At 40.0% G+C, this 22,867-nt stretch overlaps 1 protein-coding gene across 1 annotated transcript in view; it reads right to left on the minus strand.

Annotated features, from left to right (window-relative positions):
• Positions 1-3,495: 3,495 nt before the first annotated feature.
• tmtopsa (teleost multiple tissue opsin a) overlaps positions 3,496-22,867 on the minus strand; it is a gene marked incomplete at both ends in the record, with an annotated part of 45,041 nt that continues 25,669 nt past the window's right edge. The window contains 2 exons of the mRNA XM_083668186.1: positions 3,496-3,756; positions 16,452-16,685. Coding sequence (XP_083524312.1) covers positions 3,496-3,756; positions 16,452-16,685 — 495 coding nt within the window. The remainder of the gene's footprint in view (positions 3,757-16,451; positions 16,686-22,867) is intronic.

The following is a 22,867-nucleotide window of genomic DNA, read 5'->3' on the forward strand; positions in this document are numbered from 1 at the left end:
TATTCTCTGAAATCTTAATTTTTGCAATGCACTCATACACATCTCCACTGTTAGAAATGTAGTGATTATAAAAAGTATGTGATTTCTGATAAGCATACAGTAGGCTATATATGCAGTAGGCTAATAACAGTAGGCTATACATACAGTAGACATACACTCACTCCGTTATGCACTACTATAAGTTAAGATATCTGAAATTCCAAGTACTTCACCTTTAGTAGGCTACGTGAAGCACATCATTAAAATTAAATGTCTATCTTGCAAGGGAACATATATTGATCGGATGTGTGTGCACGGAATGATAATTAAGTATATGGTACAAACTCAGGCAGCTACTTTACGGGGCTTGGCATGAAACACTTGTTTGATTACAAACAAGTGCCTTGATCCGCACGTAAACTAGATGTACTGAGACGTCTATCATCAAATTGAGCAAACATTGAAACATACTATGTTTAACTTTCTTGGTTTAAATATCTTCGTTGCAAGTGGGATAAATTGTTACCAGGGCAGTGGTTTATACTCGGGCCGAGCAGAAATGAATTACAGATTTGTTCTAAATGAATGAAGGTTTATCCAAGGACATAATTTAGAATTTCTCAGACCTGACAAGTGTCCTTTTCTAAATTAAAACAACTAAAACAATTAAAACAATACTCCTCATATAATTCATCCAGGCTGCCATTAAGGTTAATTCAGGATGGAAAATAAAACATGAATTACAAAAATACAAATCCCCCACCAAAAATTATAATATAAATATTAATATCAGCTCACAAATGGGGCAAGTGGAGATGCAGATACGAGGTACAACACATTGTAAGCCTATGTGATTTAAGCCATTCTATTAGAATTGATCAAGCCTTGGTGGTTGTTTTGCAGAGGTGAAATACCTCAAATAAAACGTGAAAAAGGAACGTTGACATGCTACAGCCAACGCGGTACCCTGGCATGACCGTCGCTCAACCATGAAACACTGACCTACTGTATGTACACTCTTTAACATTTACATTAGCTCAGTGAAATAACATTACAATAATAACACTTAACACACAATTTAAGTTTTAATACAGCATACACATACCATTGCATTGTTAACAAAGAAGCATGCAACTTTTCCAATTGAAGATGCAAACAAGCACATTGCAAACTGTATCTATGCAAACTGATGATTTCTGTTGTTGCTGTTAATGTATGTTAATAGTCAGAATTAAGAACAATTAAACCTATTTAGAGAAGATAGTTGCAATGTAACATGTGAAATAACCGAGTGCTTGCTATAACAGCACTGTCACTTTTTCTTACAAGATGTCTAGTTCTGGCCTGTGTGGGGTGTGGCTATCAGGGACTCCTGACTTATTTTGTACCTTTTAAGTTGTTTCTCTTTAGTACTATAACTGTATTCAGCTCATACTACTGTATACCCTACATTGTGACAAAATGTGTCAAGAAGACTACATTCAAATGCCATGCACTTCAAGTGCATAATAGAAAATATCACATGCACATAAGCACTTAAAAACCATCTTGGTCGATCGTCACATTAGAGATATATATTATGTTTTGTCTAAATAGTTAACCATCCCTTTAATCGCTTTAAATCATGAACCAATAATAAGGTCTACTTCAGTTGCGGCCCACTTGCAGCATACATGTTTTTCCACAACTTCCTGGGTTTATTACCACGGCTGTGTGTTCTGAAAAGTTTAAGTATAAGTGCACTTGCAATATAATTTTTCAAGGGTTTAATTCAACTGTAATTGGAATCACCTGTGCAGAAGTGTCCAAGGTTTAATCTCAACTGCTGCGTACAAATTAGAAGTGTTGGTGGCCGTCGTTAGAACTATGAATTCAAGGTTTAATGAGTGTGCGACAGTGTAGTCTACCAGAGTGCTATATTGTTTTGGCCAGGAAATCGAAAGCGCATTCTGTCTACATCAATTCGCTATTAAATATTTCCATGTGTCAATATTTGGCAACAGGCTTTGTTATTTAGGCTGTTTTTTTTCTGTGTTATTTTCATTCGTAGTGACTACTCAGTGTAGCTGAATATACAGGGCAATGCTATTGTTTTGCACGCAATAACTGTAGGTTCATTAAAACACTGACACTACGTGAAAGTTTATTCACTGAAATCAATAAACATGATCTCAGCTGTGAGAAATGCAGTGATTAGAAATATTATATGAGGTTTCTGATAGTTAGTGAAGCATACAGTAGACTACAGCTCGAACTTTGGAAAATACAAAACAACTGTTTTGGAGGTGTGTAGCAACCAAGTTTAATTTACTTCAATAAATCTTTGCTTGTTTAATGGCTTTAGAAACTTGTATTAAGCCAAAATGCAGACAAATCCACAGCTGTCCCTTTTAAATTCATTGATTGGCTTATGTTGTACGCGTTCATTAACCTACAGCACTTCTTTCAAATTAAATGTCCAACTTGCATCAAAGTGAACATTTCTTGATTGGATGTGTGCACATTCAGACAGCTGTCTAGACATCGAATTGAGCAAACTCACTCTGCAACATACTCTGGTTAACCAAACTCTAGCCCTTATATCTTTGTTGCAAGTGGGATACATTGTTACCAAGGCGGTGATATATACTTGGACCGTTAACAAAACGTTTATTCAGAGGAAGTTACAGAAATGTAGCTGCCAACATTCTAGCAACATGTCAAGTAGCCCTGCATGTTTATGATACAGTACTTGAACAAAAAATAATTACGGCCCATAACCTAGCAAAGTCATGACATAATGGAGCTCAACTCAAGTCACTCAAGTCTTGAAGTGCTTACTGGGTTGCTTAGCATTTGGAGACCAGGTAGTCCTAGTTTCAATGGTGTAAATGAGTCACTGATGGGTGACATCGGTTGAGCACCCCTGTATTAACACTACACTTGAAGCCCCTAGGCACAAGACCTGACAACACAAGTAAGAGTAATGAAATGTATGTCATGCAGATTTGGACATGACATGCTAAAGATGCTACCTTGGTTTCTGACATAAACTACATGTAGTAAAGTTGAGTACTGTTAAATCACTTTAATGTGTTCAATGACAAATATTTCATAACATGCAGAGATCAATGCTCAATATTAATTTACAGTACAATCTTGTTTTTACTTTCAGTGTTTATCTTGTTGACATTATCACTGTCATCTTGACACCTGAAAGGTTTCTCCTGAAAATACTTACCTTGAGTTTCCTCAATCAGTCACAGACCAATACACGAATACACTGAATGAACAACTGAATATCCTACAAGACATTAGAAATTGCTCAAAATAATTGAGTGTTTGCACCCCCTTCTCAGTTCTCTCACTCCATAGATGTATTTGTGATGAACAGCAAAGAATGTATGCTTGTGCAGAGTCAGAGAGATGTATGCCTCCCCTGAAGACCCACTAGCAGCTCCTACAGCTCCGTTCTTGTATCACCTCCTCTCCCTTTAATTGGTTCCTGTGGGTCACAACCACTATCTGTACTGAGCCTCAACCATTGTAGTGAGCCACCAGCGCCATCACGGTGGGCTTGACACCGTCTGAAGAAGGGGGTGCCGCCTCCACAGCGTCACCTAGCTGGGGTATGGCCGTGGTGGGCTGGCCGAGGGAGGCCACCACAACGGTAAGGTTGATGTCGTTCGTGTGTCGGGCTTCCCGGATGGGTTTGGGCACTGCCTTAGAGGAGCTCTTGAAGCTGGAGCCTGTCTGGGGAGTCTCACACCACAGCAGGGCTTGGAAGCACCTGTAGAACTGTTACACCAGGGCACCCACACACAGATACACATACAAACACATCACCAACAGGGGGAGACACAAATAAGTGTAAGTCAAATTGGAGAAAAGCTTTACACTTCAACAGCATTTAACCTCATATTTAGTGAGTTACCTCATTAAAGGCCCACTAAAATGAGGTGAAATATAACAATTAATTAAATATTCCACTTAAGTCTTGATAAATGACAGACTACTGTTACGGCCGCAGCCGACGCCTGCCCCGTGTCTATCTCTTTCAGTGTTTGTTTGTCAAGCAGGCGGTGTGCTCCAAGGTTTGGCCAACAGTCGAGGGTTGTGTTCTGTTGAGCTGTTCGCCACTGTGCCTCTCGTTATTGCTAGACATCCGATGTTGGATGATTCGATTTGTTGTGGTGTGACTTGAACAAGGCACTAGCCTATTATCTGGAAACTGGGCCAGGTATAGATATTCGTCATTTCGCTGTTACTGTTATACACACACTTAGAAGTACCTTTTGTTTAGTCACACTAGGAGCAGGGGTGGCTGTTTTTAATGTATTTTGGTTTTGACTGCTGAAGTTAGACAGTGAGGTTTTATTTTCATTTTGGTTTTGCTTAAACAAAGAGTTTAGTTATAGCTCGCCTTGTAGGAGCTCTCTTTTGGTTATATTTGTTTGTTTGATTTGAACAGCACCCACAGGCCCTTTTTCCTTTGTAGTTTGCCTGTGTTCTTACCTTTTTACCTTGTAAAGGAGACTAGCTAAGCCTTGAAATTTTTTTATTTAAGTCCATCTGGTTCTATGTTGCTTAAACACTACAATATACTGTACCGTAATGTCCTTGAAGCTCAAGTCTGTTTAAAAAATAAAAAAAAGATTAAGTGAGGCAAGTTATCCCCCATCTGAACTCCACAAGAGCAATCACCTATGTGTGCTTATGACTGCTGACAAACAAGGGGTCATCCAAGTTGAGCCCTATCTCACAAGGGGAATTAATTTGCATAATAATATGCCCTCCCTTCTCTCTTCCTCCCTCTCTCTGAGAAGTGAAAAAATCATGGTAGATAATTACAAGTAATTTAAAACCATCTGATTGGAGTCCTCCTTTCCTGACCCCCTGCTCTAATCAAGCTTGTTGTCTCACCTGCCTTTTCATGTGGAACAATGCTAAGAGCCACTAATTATTTATACATTTCCCAAATGGTTTTAAATGTGAACTAATTACGTTCTCAATCAATTTTCAATTGGACGTGTGTTTGTGCTGGCGTGAGGCTGTGCGAACCAAGGCTGGCTGGCAGTGGCTAAGAGCTCAACAGATCCAGATGTTTCCATCCAGGCACGACACCACACTATTGTACCTTAAGGATTAATAATGATTGCAATTATGGACTAGATTTAAAGACTCAAGGGGCTCTTTAGCTCCCATTCTCAGAACCTGAACAAAAGTAACTCATAATATGATTTCATATTTCTAATCTACCAATGAAGAGACAGACTTCATGCATATACTATGTTTGTTAAAGATACACAAGACTGTCTAGACAAAATAACATTGCTTACAATAAAAGCCAGGTGCTTTCTGCAGTAGCATCAAAATACAAGGAGTCAAGCAGAATGAATTCTGTATCAGGACCACATATATTTTTAACACACACAAACTTATCAGGAAGTCCCAGATTCCTTGTTTCACACTGGTCTCACTTTCCACTCCAACATAATGGTATAGAGGGTCTTCACGGGTCCACCTGAACCCGAAATCCCCAGACCCGACCCGGGACCCAAGTGGGGGGTCCGGGTCAAGTATTGTTCGATTGCCACGGGTGTCAGGTAAATGACACTACAGCTGATACCTTAGCGGACCCGCCTCTGTCCACGCGCACCACCACACAAAGTGATCGCATATCGTGAGAGAGAGAGCAACGTAATGTGAGATGGAGCTTCATTTCAGAACAAGTCCACATTTTTGGACCCGAGAAGACCTCTACAATAGAACTCAATATCAAGAGCTCAAAGTTCTGATTTTTAATTTAGGACAGACACAAACACGCATACTGAATAATTTAGGGCATCTGAACCAGTCTGAAAGCATAACAATGCAATGAGGGTATTGGATTAGTTTCAATTCCAGGCATACACACACATAGATGGACACCTTGACAGAAAGGGGTACGGGCCAGACTCTGTACTTAGAGTCTGTCTTAAACACTCTGACATCACCTCCCTTGAGAAAACGTAGTGTACTTAGTATACTCTGCATGTTTCATGTATACTTATAGTCTACTACATTTCATCAAGAGAGGTAAAAGAACTGAGGTCGCTTGGATTTCTATGCCACTTCCCTCACACCCTCTCCACAGAGGGATCACACACAAACACAGACATTCCAGCATTACAACTACAGCCGTCAAATTACTTTTACTTACTCAGTTTTGTCCACAAACTAATTTATTGAATGAAAAGATTTGTACAAGCCCAGAAATAAACAATTCTGGCTCCACCGCGCGCATACACACACACACACACACACACACACACACACACACACACACACACACACACACACACACACACACACACACACACACACACACACACACACACACACACAACCTGTCACAACAACACATCCAAGTGAAACAAAGACACCACAGCAGCCGTCTAGTGATGATCCTGAGTATGATAGCGAATACACATTCTCCCTCTCCTAATGTCATATTGGGAAAAAGCATGAGGTGTGTAGAACCTCTGATCTTGATGTGCATCCCCCTGGCTTTTCTTAGCTGTCTAAATACAGACTTTACTCTGGAGCTGAAACAGGATGGGAGAGACCACTGAGAGGAGAAAACACATTTTGCTGAAATGCAGAGACATACAATACCAGGGTCAAGATGAAGTGACAGATAGATGAAGAGAGAGGTCAGAGAGGGTCAGCACTGACTCTTCGTATCAGGTGTAGTGTTTCCTCTTGGATCAAGATGCTCCATGGGTACTAGATGTAAACAATGGGTCAAAAGTTCTATTAAATCAAGTGGGAAAAGAACACAACTTTTGCAATGTCAAATTGCTACAACTTCCCCAGTTTATTACCCAGGTAGTGTGTAAACTCAATTTCAATATCAAGTTGCCTGGGTTTAAACCAGCTTTAATTAGATGCATCTGCTAAGCAGTGCTCACTGTTTAATCGTGCGTGCTCTGTACCATTCACCTGTTCTCGCGGTTGCATATGTTATACAACACATTAGACCTACTAATTCAATTATTTATTTTTTTCCACCATTTTTAACTTACAACACTTTTCATACATAGTCCCCCTATTTTAGGCAACCAAAAGTCATGGGACAGATTCATATAATGTCCAAATTCATATAATGTAATTTAGTATTTGGTGGACAATCCTTTGCATGCAATAACTGCCCGGCCTCTGTGACCCATTGACCCCACCAGACGCTGGGTATCTTCTCTGGTGATGCTCTGCCAGGTCTGTACTGCAGCCATCTTCAGTTGTTGTTTGTTTTCAGGTCTTTTTGCCTACAATCTTATTGTCAGGAAATGAAATGCACTTTCAATTGAATTTAAATCAAATCTGAAGATTGACTTGGCCAGTCAAGAACTTTTCACTTTTTGGCCCTGAAAAAGCAACTATGCCCTCCTTAGATGATATGGCAGTATGTTTTGGGTCATTGTCTTACTGTATGATAAAGCGCCACCCAATGAATTTGAAGGCTTTCACTTGTACTGGAGCAGACAAGATGTTTCTGTACACTTCAGAATACAGCAGTTACATCAAGACAAGTTAACCAGTTCTCGTGGCAGCTTTACATGCCCAAACCATAACACCCCCTCCACCATGTTTCACAGATGAGGTGGTATGCTGAAAATATTTGGCAGATAGCCGACTCCAAATGCAAATCTTATAATCAATACTATACATTGACAGCTCTTATGCCTGTACAAATTATGTGACGGAACACACCTGACTTACCAGTTACCTGACTTACCTGACTTACCACCAATTACTTTTGGTGCCCTGTAATATACAAAGTGTAATAATTTCTTAATGGTGAAACCAATATTGTCCACAAATACCCTCAAATAAAAGCCGATAATCTCTGCTATAATCTCATAGTAATTGTTTGATTTAAAATCAAAAATGTTTGAGTGTAGAGCGAAAATGAGACAAAATGCTTCACTGTCCCATTACTTACACAGGGCACTGTATGTGATCTGTTGGAAAAAAAACATAATTATTGTATGCATAGCCTACACATGACCTCCACTGTAAGAAATCAGGTGATTATACTGTAGATTACAGTATATGCAGTATATGTATATTTGTCCTCATAATTACATGCCATAACATTTTGTAACACTGAAATGTTGCAAATTAATTCCATATAAGCGGAACAATATTGCAGAAATTATAATTCCCAAACAAAATAATAATTAATTAATTAAAAAGGGCAGAGTTAGTAAGGTCCCGTCGTGGCAAAATTGGCGGTTCCAAGCAACAACAGTGTAGGGTGAGTTAAGATGATTTTGTGATGTCACCATATCATCACATAGGGGTATTAACCCCCCCACTCAAAGGCCCGTCAAACGTATTGGTTCTGGCGCCGGGGCTGATTACATGCGGTTTCTGATAGTTAAACAGATTATCCAATGAATCAAAATCATCTCACATAGGTAAATAATTACAGTGACCTGCACAAGTAATGGGACTGTTAATAATTTCCTTCTTTTGGCTCTACACACCGAAAGTTTAGAGTAAATCTAACAATTACTAAGAGGTTAGTAAAGATTCTCAGCTTTTATTTGATGGCATTTGTGTACATATTGGTTTCGCCATTCATTGTGTATGTGTCTCAGGTGTGATCAGTGTGTTTGAGGAATGAGTCTAAGACTCTACATGCCCATCAGACATGGATTTCTTAAAGTAACTCACATCCCTGCCAGTATCAGTCAATAGTACAGTAAACTCATGCTCTAAGCCAGAGAACAAAATACAAAATACTTGCACAGCCAGAGAGTTACCTATTTTACATAGAGAGTTACCTATTTTACATAGAGAGTTACCTATTTTACATTACATATATTACATTACATTACATATTACATATTACATGTAGCTTTCCCTGCCCCACTAACACAGCACCCATCTTACACATTCATTATCTCTTAAATATCATGCTCCTCAGGGCCATGGGATGTGGGCTCCATATATGTGGTCTACTGCAGTGTTGACTGCTTTCTAATGTGCCTCAGTACTAAATTGATTCATTAAAGTCATCATTTGTGTAAAATAATTTGCACACAAGGCTGACATGAGACAAGCAGGGATGTGCTTCATGGGTGCCAAGCTGCAACGTTGCACAAGATTTGTCTGAGCAACTCCCACTCCTTGCCTTGTGACTTACGTTTTTGTTACTTGTTCAGCAAGAATAGTGTGACGGCATCTGCAAGTATGCAATGCATTAGCAGGTCAGCGACTTTTTATAGTATGAAGCAAGCCTCAAAGATTTGTCTCAACAGCGTTTTCTGATTTAAATAAAGTGCTAACAGGAGTTCAAACAAGCTTCCTACATAGAGGGGGAGGTTATTGGCTATAACCACAACCCTAACAAACAAGCTTCCTACAAAGAGGGGGAGGTTATTGGCTATAACCTCTACCCTAACAAACAAGCTTCCTACAAAGAGGGGGAGGTTATTGGCTATAACCTCTACCCTAACAATCAAGCTTCCTACATAGAGGGGGAGGTTATTGGCTATAACCAATACCCTAACAAACAAGCTTCCTACATAGAGGGGGAGGTTATTGGCATATTAAACAGCATTACTTTTACCTGCAAAGCAAAGATGAGCAAAAGGTGAGCAATGAAAACAACAACAATGTGTGTGTGTGTGTGTGTGTGTGTGTGTGTGTGTGTGTGTGTGTGTGTGTGTGTGTGTGTGTGTGTGTGTGTGTGTGTGTGTGTGTGTGTGTGGCCTTCCAGCGTTACTCACTCCTGAACTTCGATAAGGACATATTCCTCTTTCTCCCTGGATAACAATTTATGTGTCAGTCACCTGGATTTAATTGTGGAAAGAGTTGTGCTTCATGGTCATTTTGTCAAATGTCAAATTGAATTAAATACATCAAGCTAAGTTAAATGGGACATTTCGGCACTATAAACTTTATAGTTCAAGGGCCAAAATCCAAGACTCTATCAGGGTGATTTTCAAAGAGACTTAGCTGAAGTACATGTGCATTTTCCAGAGAAGCTATTTTCAAAGATCTTTCTATGCTGCACTTGTGTGAGGTAAGTGCAAAAAGAGCCTTATTTAAATAACCTGTGCACCTCACTCATATCGTTTTACAATGGACTGTCACTTGGAAGGGCAAAATCCACGTCAGAAAATGTAACCTCAAATGAAATCACGCATTTGCTAGACTTAACAATTGCAAAGAAAGATTTACTTCAAAGTGGGGAGATTTGTGCATCATCAAAAGAGAATATCTGGCAAAGAATCTCCTATGAACAACAAATAAAAAAGAAAGGTTGCTGATTCAAAACAAAGAGCTAAAGATTCAATATGTTCCCATGAAAGCGGGACCGGGGATGAGTGAAACCCTGAACCATTGTGAAAGGCTTTACAGCTCGTTTTCATTCAACATCATATGGCTTGGACCCTTTAGCTGATTATAGGCTTAATATGTTCTTTTGTTTTTAAGATGAACCTCCACCAACTACTGAGTGCACCAGTGTGCTCCATTGCCAACTGTCTCAAAACCAAAAGCAAATTTTACCGCATCAAAGATTGCTATAAAACATAATGCTATAGATGACAAGCAGTTGATTGAATGCAAAGCACTGGAAAAGCTGGTCCCGATCCCCAATGCTAAAGGGGGTGCCGATGGTCTGGAAAACTCTTCTGGAGGAATCAAAATCAACCAGTTTATAATGCAGTAATATAGCTTTATCTGTCCTCATCTGGCCCTCTCAGTTTATAAATGGGGTTTTTTCCAGCATTTTAACAACCCCTCTCTATGACTAATGTACTGCAGTGTAGTATGTACTGAGAGGGAGAAAATAAGCAAATTCTACTTACCATATGCTGTCCCCTGACCCCCATCTATAGGGCCATTATCAGTCCTCTCTGCTGATAGGGTTGGTCTTCGGTGGGACAAATACATACTGTTACTTGTATCTGTACAGCATTTTTAGTCTTCAACTCGCCTCAACTCATAGTTTCCATAGTAACGGTCTGGGACGAATTAAAGACTGAAAATGACATACAGGACAGATGTGTCTTCGATGATGAGGGGGCTAAAAACTTCCTGAAGGTCATACATTCGTCAGATATGCGGAGGAGGAGAATGTAGAAGATGTGATTCATAGCACTCATCCTGTCATTACATACTGTAGCATTATATGTAAATATACATTGTATTCATATCTGACTTGTGTGGGCTACACAAACAGTGAGGATAGATTACTCAATCCTTCAACTATGACCGCAAGTTTTATAAAGTTCACTTAAAGGAGCAGGGTGTAAATTGGCAGAAATCTGCCACCTCTGGCTACCATGGCAAAATTCAGTTTGAAGTTCCAAACAGCAATCCCTAATAACAGTATAACCCCAAAATGAACTTGCAGTGTGGGACATTAGCTGTTGTCTTCTGCATGAACGCACGATTCGAAGAGGAAGCCACCAGAGACAGAAAGGCAGAATATCGGTAGGACACAGGACATATTTCTTTCAAGGGATCTCATTCCCTGATCGCTACCAATAAACATAGTCATTACAACCATTAGAAAACTTTTAGAAAACTTGAATACCGGACAGTCAAAAGGCTGGACGGTTGACAACATAACAAGGTTTCATATATGTTTCCCCATATCTGGTTGTTACTTGTGTCAATTAAGTCAGATAAACAGATAAAGCCAATAAGGATGAAAATGAATGTCATCTTATCTCATTAAAGGTATTAAAGTTACAGTACTTTTCAAACACACACAATCTAAAGTTTCTATAGAGCATTATTCTCAACTTATACTTTATACAGTATATAAGGTGCTGCATATATAAAGTAAACATGAACACTTTATATTGATTATGCCAGCCATAACGTGCTGACAAACTACTTTGGTCTGCTGAATATGTTATGCAAAGCCAAGATGTTCTCACGTCATGCTCAAGTTTGCTAAACAAAGTCTACACAACGTGTTGAGTTTCCAACAAGAAGTTACATGTTTGTTGTGTTCACTACACAAACTATGTTATATACAGTAGGTCTGTGTTTAATACGAGCACACCGACATCGCTGTGGGGTATACCTCAATGCCGCTGCTGCAGCAGACACACGGTGTGAAGTGCTGCTGAAAGCCACCACAAGGTGGTGACAAGAGCTATGAATGGTTTGAATGGTTTACCTTATCAGCTTGCCTTATGAGATAGATTGTCAAAATCAAGTTTATTATAGCAGCTCAAGAATTGCAGAGATGAAGAGTGGAAATGGTTTAAATATCAAGTTATTTTAACGAGGACCAAGCAATGGGACCAAGTCCTATCTACTCTCATACCGTCATCAAGCATTCTCTCACAGCGCAGAGAAATGCTGTGAGGGGGGTGATGATGTCTTTGGATGAACTTTAATTTAGAATAAATTAATGTCTTCATGGACACTTCATAAAATGATGTCAGACATGGAATATATGTGGCAGTGTGTCCGCGAAAATGCATATTAATTAACTCATAGGATATTATCTCAGTTGATTCCGCGCATTTCAGCCACATGGACATAAATACGTTCATATGCACAGAGAAGCGGGGGAAATGTTTAGCGCAGTCTGACATGAATAAGCATGAGTCGGCTTTAATAATGCAACGAATTTTCATGCGAGACAGGAGTAAAGAGGTTTTGGGTTTCAGTTGGATAATAATGCATTTATTTTGTAGAGCACTTTTTGGTGGATCGTTTGAAGGGGGAGAGCGTGTTGGATAAATTGTCACGGCTTTGTTTGTTAATGGAAATGATCAAGAACAAGATGAGAAAGAGATTACCCTCTCCCATCAACCATACAGTATATCACTATAAACGTTAACCTGGCAGGCTCGGCAACATCTCGCTCCAGTCACACTGGATTTTAGGTTTTAGTCTGTAAATAGAAACGCGCAAAAATGTAAATTTGTTGACACGGGTCTGTTTGCTCCAGTTGTCATGCTACAGTTGTCATAGACAACTACAGTCGGCTAAATCTTGATTATCGTTAAAACATGGAACAAATAAAATGTAATCTTGTTTTGATCACACATTATTTATAATAATGCCATTGCCTATTTGGGAGGAGCGCACCGGCATACAAAAGAAATGCACCCCTGGTTTTGGACACGCTCTGCTGTGTCCCCCTCCCGTTCTCTCTCCCGTTCTCTTGCTTGATGGTGACTGTGTGAGCAAGTCTCCTCTCCCCCCCCCTCACATTGTAACTATACCTCAACTGCTCTGCTTTGACTGTTAATCTGAAACGATCAAGCAAACGACTGCTAAAGGCTATCTTATTATGATGGTACAACCAAAAAAGTATTTTACACACATCACATGTGTCCGATACAATGTATGCATGAATCTGAAATAAGTTAGTAATTGAAAACATGTGAATCCGTAAATAAAATAACAAAAAATAACGACAGAAACCTGTCAGTGATTTTGTTATTGATACAAGTGGCGACTGTCGGTGTCTTGGGCTGAACAAATTCGTCGGATATCCAAGTTAAGCTATACAAGACCAAACCTTTTTTTCCTTACTCCTGTCTCGCATGATAATCCCTCACTTCATTCATTCCCCCCACTTCTCTGCGCTGTGAGAGAATGAGAGTAGAGAGTAGTCCCATTGCTTGGTCCTTGTTAAAATAACCTGACATTTAGACCATTTCCACTCTTTATCTCTGTAATTCATGAGCTGCTATAATAGATTGGCAAAATCAAATGTATCTGATGAGGCAAGCTGATAAGGCAAACCATTCTCTTTTCAAACATTCTTCACAGCTTGTCACCACCTTTGTAGGCAGATTTGTTGGCTCCAGCTATATGATTTAAATGTATTCAAATGAGGCTTTAATAATACTGTATACTTATACAATTATTACAAGGCAAATACTATTACATTCTACCCTCAATGGTAAAAAAAACCCATTACATTCTACCCTCAGTGGTAAATGATTGATAGAGAGAGATGACCACATGGTCACTCCTATAGTACAGCTCAGATGAGAACCACACACCAGGACAAAAAGAGAGAATCTGACTCTAAACATACTGTTTTATACCCTTACTTCCAACCATAGTATTTAAATTAGGAGCTGTTTGCAAGAGAACCAATCAGAATCTATCAATTATATACTGATGAAATCACAGCTTTGACACTTCCAGAGTACTTGTGAAACATCCCAGAGAGCTCACAGCCATGTGTCCCATTGGGGGAAGGGTCATTTGAAGATAGGGTCAAAATATGTTTTCCCCCTTCACCTTGTGGTGGCTTTCAGCAGCACATCACACATCTTCACATCTTGTGTCTGCTGCGGCAGTGGCATTTAGGTAGACCACTATTGCGATGCCAGTATGAACCTTTTAAACACTGGCCCACTGTATATAACTAGGGCCGGGGGCATTCCGGTAACACTCTCCCTCTTCCCTGTTTCCCCTCTCTACTTTCCAACTGTCTAAATAAAAGTCAATGCATGATGATTGTTCAACACGTGGATTAAGAAGGTTCTACAGTCCCCTGCGTAAGTAATGGGACAGTGAAACATTTGTTCTTCTTTTGGCTCTGCACACCAAACTTTAAATTTAATTTAATTAATATGTGGTTAAAGTAAAGATTCTCAGCTTTTATTTGAAGGTATTTGTGTACATATTGGTTTCTCCATTCAGAAATTACACCACTTTTTATGTGTATTCCCCCTATTTCAGAGTACCCTAACGTAATGGGGCATATTTATCAAATGTCGAAATTAAGCACTCATGTTTAATATTTGGTGGACAACCGTTTGCATGCTGCCTGAAGTCTGCGACACGCTGACCCCACCAGATGCTGGGTGTCTTCTCTGGTGATGCTCTGCCAGGCATGTACTGCAGCCATCTTCAGATGTTGTGTGTTTTGAGGTCTTTTGCCTCAAATATTATCAATGCATGTTCAGTTGACAAAATGTTTCTGTACACTTCAGAATACATTCTGCTGATTCCGTGAGCAGTTACATCATCAATTCAGACAAGTTAGCCAGTTCTAGTGGCAGCTATATATGCCTTAACATTAACATTCCCTCCACTATGTTTCACAGATGAAGTGGTATGTTGTAAATCGTGGGCAGAAACTTTCCACTTGATATTCATCTTATCTCTCCCACAAGACCTTTTTCCAGACCTCTGCAGGCTTTTTAGGTACTTTTTAGCAAACTGTAAGTGACCATCCCTTTTGAGGATAACTAGTGGTTTGCACCTTGCATCTGTAGTTCGGCTGGTGATGTATTCTGAGGTTGGTAGTCTCCGACACATTCACACCTACCCCCTGGAGCGTGTTCCTTATCAGAGAGACAGCTGTTTTGGGGTTTTTCTTAATTATGGTGAGCATTCTTCTGTTATCCACTGTAGAAGTCTGCCTTGGCCTACCAGCCCGATTGCGATTGCCGAGCTCACAAGTGCTTTTTTTTCCCTTTTTAATGATGTTCCAAACTGTTGATTTTGGCAAGCCTAATGTTTTGGCTGTTTCTGATTTCTGACTTTTTCAGCCTGATAAAGGCTTCCTTGACTTTCATTAACACCACGTTTATCCTTAAGTTGTCAGACATCAATAGCAGGCAAATGCAAAGCCTATAATCAATACTAGACATTGATAGCTCTCTTATGACTGCACAAATGATGTGACGGAACACACCTAACTTACCAGAAACACCTGTCAAGCCAATTGTCACATTACTTTTGGGTACCCTGAAATACAGGCCTGGCAGAGCATCACCAGAGAAGATACCCAGCATCTGGTGGGATCAGTGGGTCGCAGACTTCAGGCAGCATGCAAACGGTTGTCCACCAAATATTAAACATGAGTGCTTAATTTCGACATTTGATAAATATGCCCCATTACTTTAGGGTACTCTTAAAAAGGGGGACTATGCATAAAAAGTGGTGTAATTTCTGAATGGTGAAACCAATATGTACACAAATTCCATCAAATAAAAGCTGAAAATCTCTACTTTAACCTCACAGTAATTGTTTGATTTTGGAGTGTAAGCAACTTTTGGAGTGTAGAGCCAAAAGAATAGGAAAAAGCTTCTGTAACAATAATTGGGCACTGTACCTGTATCAACCTCTGTCTGCTAGGGGATGGATCTACTATGACTGGCAAGCTGCTGGCAAAAGTAACCCTAACTCCTAAACCACACCTTAAAACTACTTACACTCACATGCTTAAACTTGTCACTTGTAAACCCTAACCGTCAAATGTGAATTTTGTGGATTTTTTATGATGCTACATACATGACTTTTTCCAAACACAGTGTACATGGTTGTTTGTTCATGATGAATATGTGTATTACTACTAGATATACAGTAGATATATTCCCATATATAGCTCTCACTGGTTTCCACATCATATAAGTATTAAAGATTCAGTGTGTATATCATGCTACACAACAGACAACATGAATAATACTTTCATGACTGTTTGACCATGTTTTTCTCACCTGCTTGTTCATTAAGATGTAGATGATAGGGTTGATGACTGTGCTGGTCTTCGCCAAGACTGATGGCACAATGCTGGCCTCAGGGCTCACCAGGCCTGGTCGACCGAAGGTGGCCAGCAAGGCCATGACCGCGTACGGCAACCAGCACGTCAGGTAGCAGATTACCATGATGACCACCATGAAGAGAATGCGCTGCTCCCTCTTCCGACTCATGGTCGTATTGATGCCACTAACCTTTAGAGGCATGAAGAGAAGGAGTAGGGAATGAGAGAGAGAAAGAAAGAGAGAGAGAGAGAGAGAGAGAGAGAGACTTAAGTCTAGAGTGTCACTCTTGCTCCACAGACACAGGAAATCCATCAATCAATATTACAGTGGTGCAGAGAAAGAAAATGGTCCATCACCAACCACTTGTTCCCAGACAGTCACGTTCTAACAAATACATTGTCTGTTTAGCTCCTGGTGTGTGACAGGGTTCCTCATTTATAGTTTTTTTGTAAATGTAAACAGTGTCAGTATCTCCCCTGTGGGGAGGCACACAGAGCCAGCAGGCACATATTATTGTGGCTGGATTCTAAGGCCCCCACAACAAACACACACACACACACACACACACACACACAAAAACACACACACACACACACACACACACACACACACACACACACCCCCAGCTGGGCCACTTGCTCTCTGCAAACACGATCTGTTTATATTTGACTGTCTGCATTGTCTTCTCAATGGCCACCATCAGCCCCTGTCACTCAAGTTACCAAGGAGACAGACAGTTTGGCGGAAACCTGGTTCAAAAGACTACTGTGCTGACATGATTTAGGGGATTGGAGCGGTTCGAGACACACAACCAAAAAAATAACACTATTAAAACATTGAAAAAACGTCAGTCAATCATTATTCTCATGGCAGCTCATCATGGCAGTGAGATTCACCCTCAGTCTATGTTTCTCTCTCAAAGGCAACCCTTGATTATTTGATCAATCTTACAGTACAACTCTGACTTCCCTTGATGATCACTATTTCATTGACTACAGGGTCCATCATAATCTAACATGTTGCAGTTAAAATGCCTCTCTCGACCACAGATGGGGAAATTACCACTGTCAATGTGACACTGCGAGCCACAAGCTTTCAAAGTGTTTTGTTCCCAGAGAGAGATACATGCTAATTATTAATGCCATTACAGTGTCAGTCTGAGGGATCCCCTACACTCAACACAAACACGCGTGCACACGCACACACACACTCACACACACTATTCCATCTTCAGCAAATGCATCTGGGTGATATTCAAAGCTGGAACATTTTCAGATGAGTCATTATCGGAAGGAAAGTTTTCTCCCAAACTATTTTTAGCACTGCACAACATTTTTGAACCAACTGAGCAACTAAGTGAAAAAAACTGTTGTAGCTGCCGAGGGAATTGCGAAAGACAATGGTCTTTCTGTCCACCATGTTTGAGAGGTTTTGCCATTGATTTTCAATTAAAGTGGCCTATGCTGTGAAGTATTGCTACACTGCTCTCAGATCATTTATCCATATATAAAATGTTCGTCTAGGTGCAAAAGTCAGGATTTCTGTTCACTGAGCCATTTACTTTAGTTCTAATACATGTTATATGCAATATAACGTCCAGACAGGGACAACTTGGACACAGACTATGGTTTGCACATGCTAACTAAGGTTTGAATATGCTCTTGAACATTTTGACTCTCAACAGGTTGGTTGGGATTGGTGAACCAACTGATGAATGTGCATGATACAGTATCTGCCACAATGGTCAAGGCTTTTGAATCGTTTGCACCAGAGCTATATAAGATGTGAATGCTGTTCGCCCGCTATATCAAGCCAGGGTAGCGTGTAAGGCTACTTTGGTCCTTGGATGCTATTGTATAAACGACAGGTTTTTGTCTGTCTCCAATTAGTCAACAAGCTCAGCCTCTTGATTTATGCATTCAGTGTTTAGATTGAACCCAGTAAGCTTCCGTTGCCTAATGCTAACAGAGTGAAAGGGTCATGGAGATGCAAACAGAAACCCTGCTGTACCAAAGCTCTATAGGGGCCAAAATGGAGAGTGAGTGAGCTTTAGGATCAGAACAGATGGAGCCTTGCAGCTGTCTTTAGATGAGGCCTTGTCTCAAAAGAGGTTTTACTTCCCCTACTGAAGTCTTTTCTCATGGTTTAAACTCCCCAACTGAGGTACCAAACCTTAGTGCCAGAGACCAGTTGTCTATTTTTCCATAATCAGTCAATTAAATATACAGTATTTAAATATACCTAAATATATATAAGGATTCTAAAATGACCCAGCTTAAACTGTCCTAAAGTTGTATTTATTATGCTAAAATGATGTAGTTTTTAGCATATTAAATATATTTGAAATATGTTAAATTGACCCCTCTTAATTCATACTTAAGTATACTTACAAAATATTATTTGAGATATCAAATAACACTGATATCAACTACTGCAGCCATCACTGAGGATGGTAGCCTACCTCCTGGAAAGTGTTCCTGATCTGTGGGACAGTTGTTTTGGGGTTTTTCTTAATTATGGTGAGCATTCTTTAGTCATCCACTCTAGAAGTCTTCCTTGGCCTACCAGCCCGTTTGCGATTGCTGAGCTCACCAGTGTTTTTTTTTTCTTTTTAATGATGTTCCAAACTTGATTTTGGCAAGCCGAAGGTTTTGGCTATATTTCTGTTTTTTATTTTATTTTTCTGCCTAATAATGGCTTCCTTGACTTCCATTGACCCTCATTGGTCCTCATGTTGACAGACACCAATAGCACTCCAAAGGCACACACAAAGCCTATAATCAATACTAAACATTGACAGCTCTCTTATGCCTGCACAAATTATGTGACGGAACACAACTGACTTCCCAGAAACACCTGTCAAGCCACTTGTCCCATGACTTTTGGGTACCCTAAAATAGGGGGACTATGCATAAAAAGTGTAATTTCTGAATGGTGAAATCAATATGTACACAAATACCATCAAATAAAAGCTGATAATCTGTACTTTAACCTCCTAGTAATTATTTGATTTAAAATCCAACTTTTGGAGTGTACTTACTGTACGCAGGGCACTGTAAGTATACTAAAGTACAATTTAAAGTACATAAACTTATAGTATGATTTGAGTAAGTACTAGGGATGTACCCGAATCCGAATACGTTATTCGGGAAAGCACAAATAGTGCGATGGAAAAAAGATATTTCTTCTACCCGAAGTTGCTCGTTATTATTCGGGGGGGAAAGCTATTATGTTTCTTCAAATCATTGTGAATGGACACAAGATAAAAATGCCCATAGTGATGGCTATATTCTGTAGTCGCCCCCACCGAGTCAGCGCAAAGCAGGCCGCGGGCTGAGAGCTGACCGTTCCCGGCTGTCACTCAGGGAAACTGTCGCCTCGAGAAGGAGGAGGCGTCATGTGCGGGAGCTAGCGAGACAAAAGCCTGATGTGTGTTAGAAATTATTTTTATAAAAACAGTTGCATTATAATGCTCAATAGCAGACGAGTAAATAAAGCTATTCAGTTCTTTATTTAGGGTGATTAAAATAATTGTATTTGATGCTCCAAATCAAATGAATTAACTTGTTTTTTAATCATCTGATTCAGGAAACATTTATCTTTGGTAATCATTAACTTTTGATTGAGAAGTGTTGGAAATCATTATTATAAAAAACTGTTTATTATTGTTATAAGAAAAATACATTACTGCAGTGTGCTAAATTTACTAATGTGATGGCCTGTTGATAAATGAGACATGAATCAAGCATTAGTTCCATGGTACGTTGGATTAATACATGAAGAGGTAAGGGTCAGGTCATCAAGATAGATGCTACAACACACACATAACATAAGAATGATGTAATGGAAAAATACTAGGCTAGGAAAGGACAAATCAGAGTAGGTATATGTTTTCTTCAGCAGGTCAACTCGTTCCCCAGAGGGAACGGACCGGCGATATCTCTACCTGGAACGGATCGAGTGTCAGGGGCTAGGACTAGCCCATACACCAACGAGAGAAGAGCCAAGTCTAAACCGCGGCTCCTCCCCAACCAAATAGCCAATCACAATCACTTTGTTTTACCGTAAATGCTTTGTGTGACATTTTGAATGTATCCATTTTTGGAAGGTTGGTACAGATTAACAGCTTGCTGACTGTGATTTTCTTCGCCAAAAGTGGTCCTTGTACAAGTTTGGAATTCTGACATATAAATAAATAGCTAAAAGTAAGAAGTAGTTTGTCTTCTCCTTCAAATAAAGAACACGTTTTCACATGTGGCAGCTGGATTTCTTTCAAAGCCCCACAACCTATACATCAAAATGAAGCTTAGAGCCTGTAGTTTTTAGCTGTATGTGTTAATTTCCTGCAAAAAAAATCCAGTCGAAATATTGAAAAACAACTACGTTTTACCTTGTTACTTGTTTTACCAAATTACAGAAACTGGGTAAAATGATTTGCCAGGACCTCTTGCCCTACTCAATTGTGGAAAACACAGGTTAACCGTAACCCTGTTAAGCATAGAATCCCTGTTAAGCATACACTGTACCACAGACATTTGGACGAGCAAGTTTTCCACTAATGCCTACATGTCACTCACAGGGCATTGGGTAGGACGTGAGATCACTGGACGTGAGATCACTGGATCTACTCAACATGGCCGTGATCAATGTGGATCACACTGCAATGAATATACTGGATCAGCTCCAAATGCTCAAAATGAGGTCAATGGTCAGTTTTCTGTGCAGGTTTTTGTAACAGACAATGCCTCAAACATGGTGAAGGCCATCGCTGATGGTGGCTTTGTGCACATCAGGTGCATGCCTCACTCCCTGCACTTGGTAGTTTCAAATGCTCTGAAACAGTGCCAAGGAGTGAGCCATGCCATTACCATCAGCAGGAAAATGACAGCGTTTGTGCATCGCTCAAACAAGGCCACTGTGAAACTCCACGAAATCCAGGAGGAGATTGGCCTCCCTGTGAATGCCCTGGTGCATGACGTGTCCACCAGGCTTGTCCACCAGGTGGAATTCCACATTCCATATGCTCCAGCAGCTGCTAGAGCAGAAAAGGGCAATCATTGCCATGGAGACACAGATGGATTTAGGGGGCTCATTCTTGCACCACCAATGGTGCATAATGGAGGCCATAGTAAAGATATTGCAGCCTTTTGAGGAAGCAACCCGCAATGTCTGTGAGGATGTTACATCTCTGTCCTCAGTTATCCCGTGTGTGCAGGCTCTCAAAGCTTGCTTGTTTAACTTGATGGCAAATGAAGCAAGGCAAGCTCTGTCAGAGGCTCGCAGGCTTGCAACATCCATGGAGACACTGTTGGTTGAACGCTTCCAGACAATCTTTGATGACCCCACTAGCCCCTACTTTAAGGCCACCCTCTTGGATCCCAAATTCAAAATAATGCCCAAGTCACTTCTCAGTGAGTCAGACTTTAATAGGCTTTTATCTGAGGTGGATCACAAGTTGACTCAGCTAACTGGAGAACCTGCCACTGCCGCTGCAGCTGCTATTGTCTGTCCCAAGGAGAGGGCACTCAGCAAAAGCCTCTTTTGAGGGGCTATGCAAAGTATGTCAAAGAAATCTGAGACATCAGTGTCAACTCACCTGTCCTTCAGTAGTGTAGTAGATAATTACCTAGCAGAGTGCAACACAGAGTCACTGTCCTCAGGTCCACTAGTCACATACAGCACTCTAGCACTGGCAAACGTGGCTATGAAGTATTTGACCTGTCCCACAACAAGCGTCTCATCAGAGAGACTATTTAGCACAGCAGGAGATGTTGTGTCTCCCCATCGCTCCAGACTACTATTTGTACCCATACATTAAGGTGGGTGCTCTTTCAGTTTGTCATTTATTTCATTTATCAAAGGAAGGTTATAGTTCAAGAAAAAGTCTGAAGGGTCTTTGAAAGAAAGAAAAAAATAGAATAAGCAAAAAAAAAGTTAATGTACTGTAAGTAGTTTTCATTTCCAATACGAAACAATGTTTTGATTTGTAAAGCTGTTTTTCTTTTTGTTTTGTTTCCTAGTCCAAACTGATTATTCCCATGTTAGGGAGGTATAGCCTTACAGAAAGTGCTCAGTGAGAAAATGTTTAAAAGACTGTTTTGATTTATAAAGCTTAATTTTCCTAGTTCAAACTGACTGGTCAGTGTCCCCCAGCTAGTTTAGGGGGGGGTTCAGATGGTTTGCAGTCTATCCAAACTTAGTTCAGTAGGGGGAAAAAAAATAATAAATATATATATATATATATATATATATATATATATATATATATAAAAAAGGCAAAAAGTTAATGTATTACTGTTATGTAATTACTGTTGTAAAGTAGTAATTCACGTTTTCCCTAGCGAACTGCAGTAAAGTTAACACATCAAGAA

This window comes from Argentina silus, assembly GCF_951799395.1.
Source record: "Argentina silus genome assembly, chromosome: 1".
In the NCBI taxonomy this organism is placed as follows: Eukaryota; Metazoa; Chordata; class Actinopteri; order Argentiniformes; family Argentinidae; genus Argentina; species Argentina silus.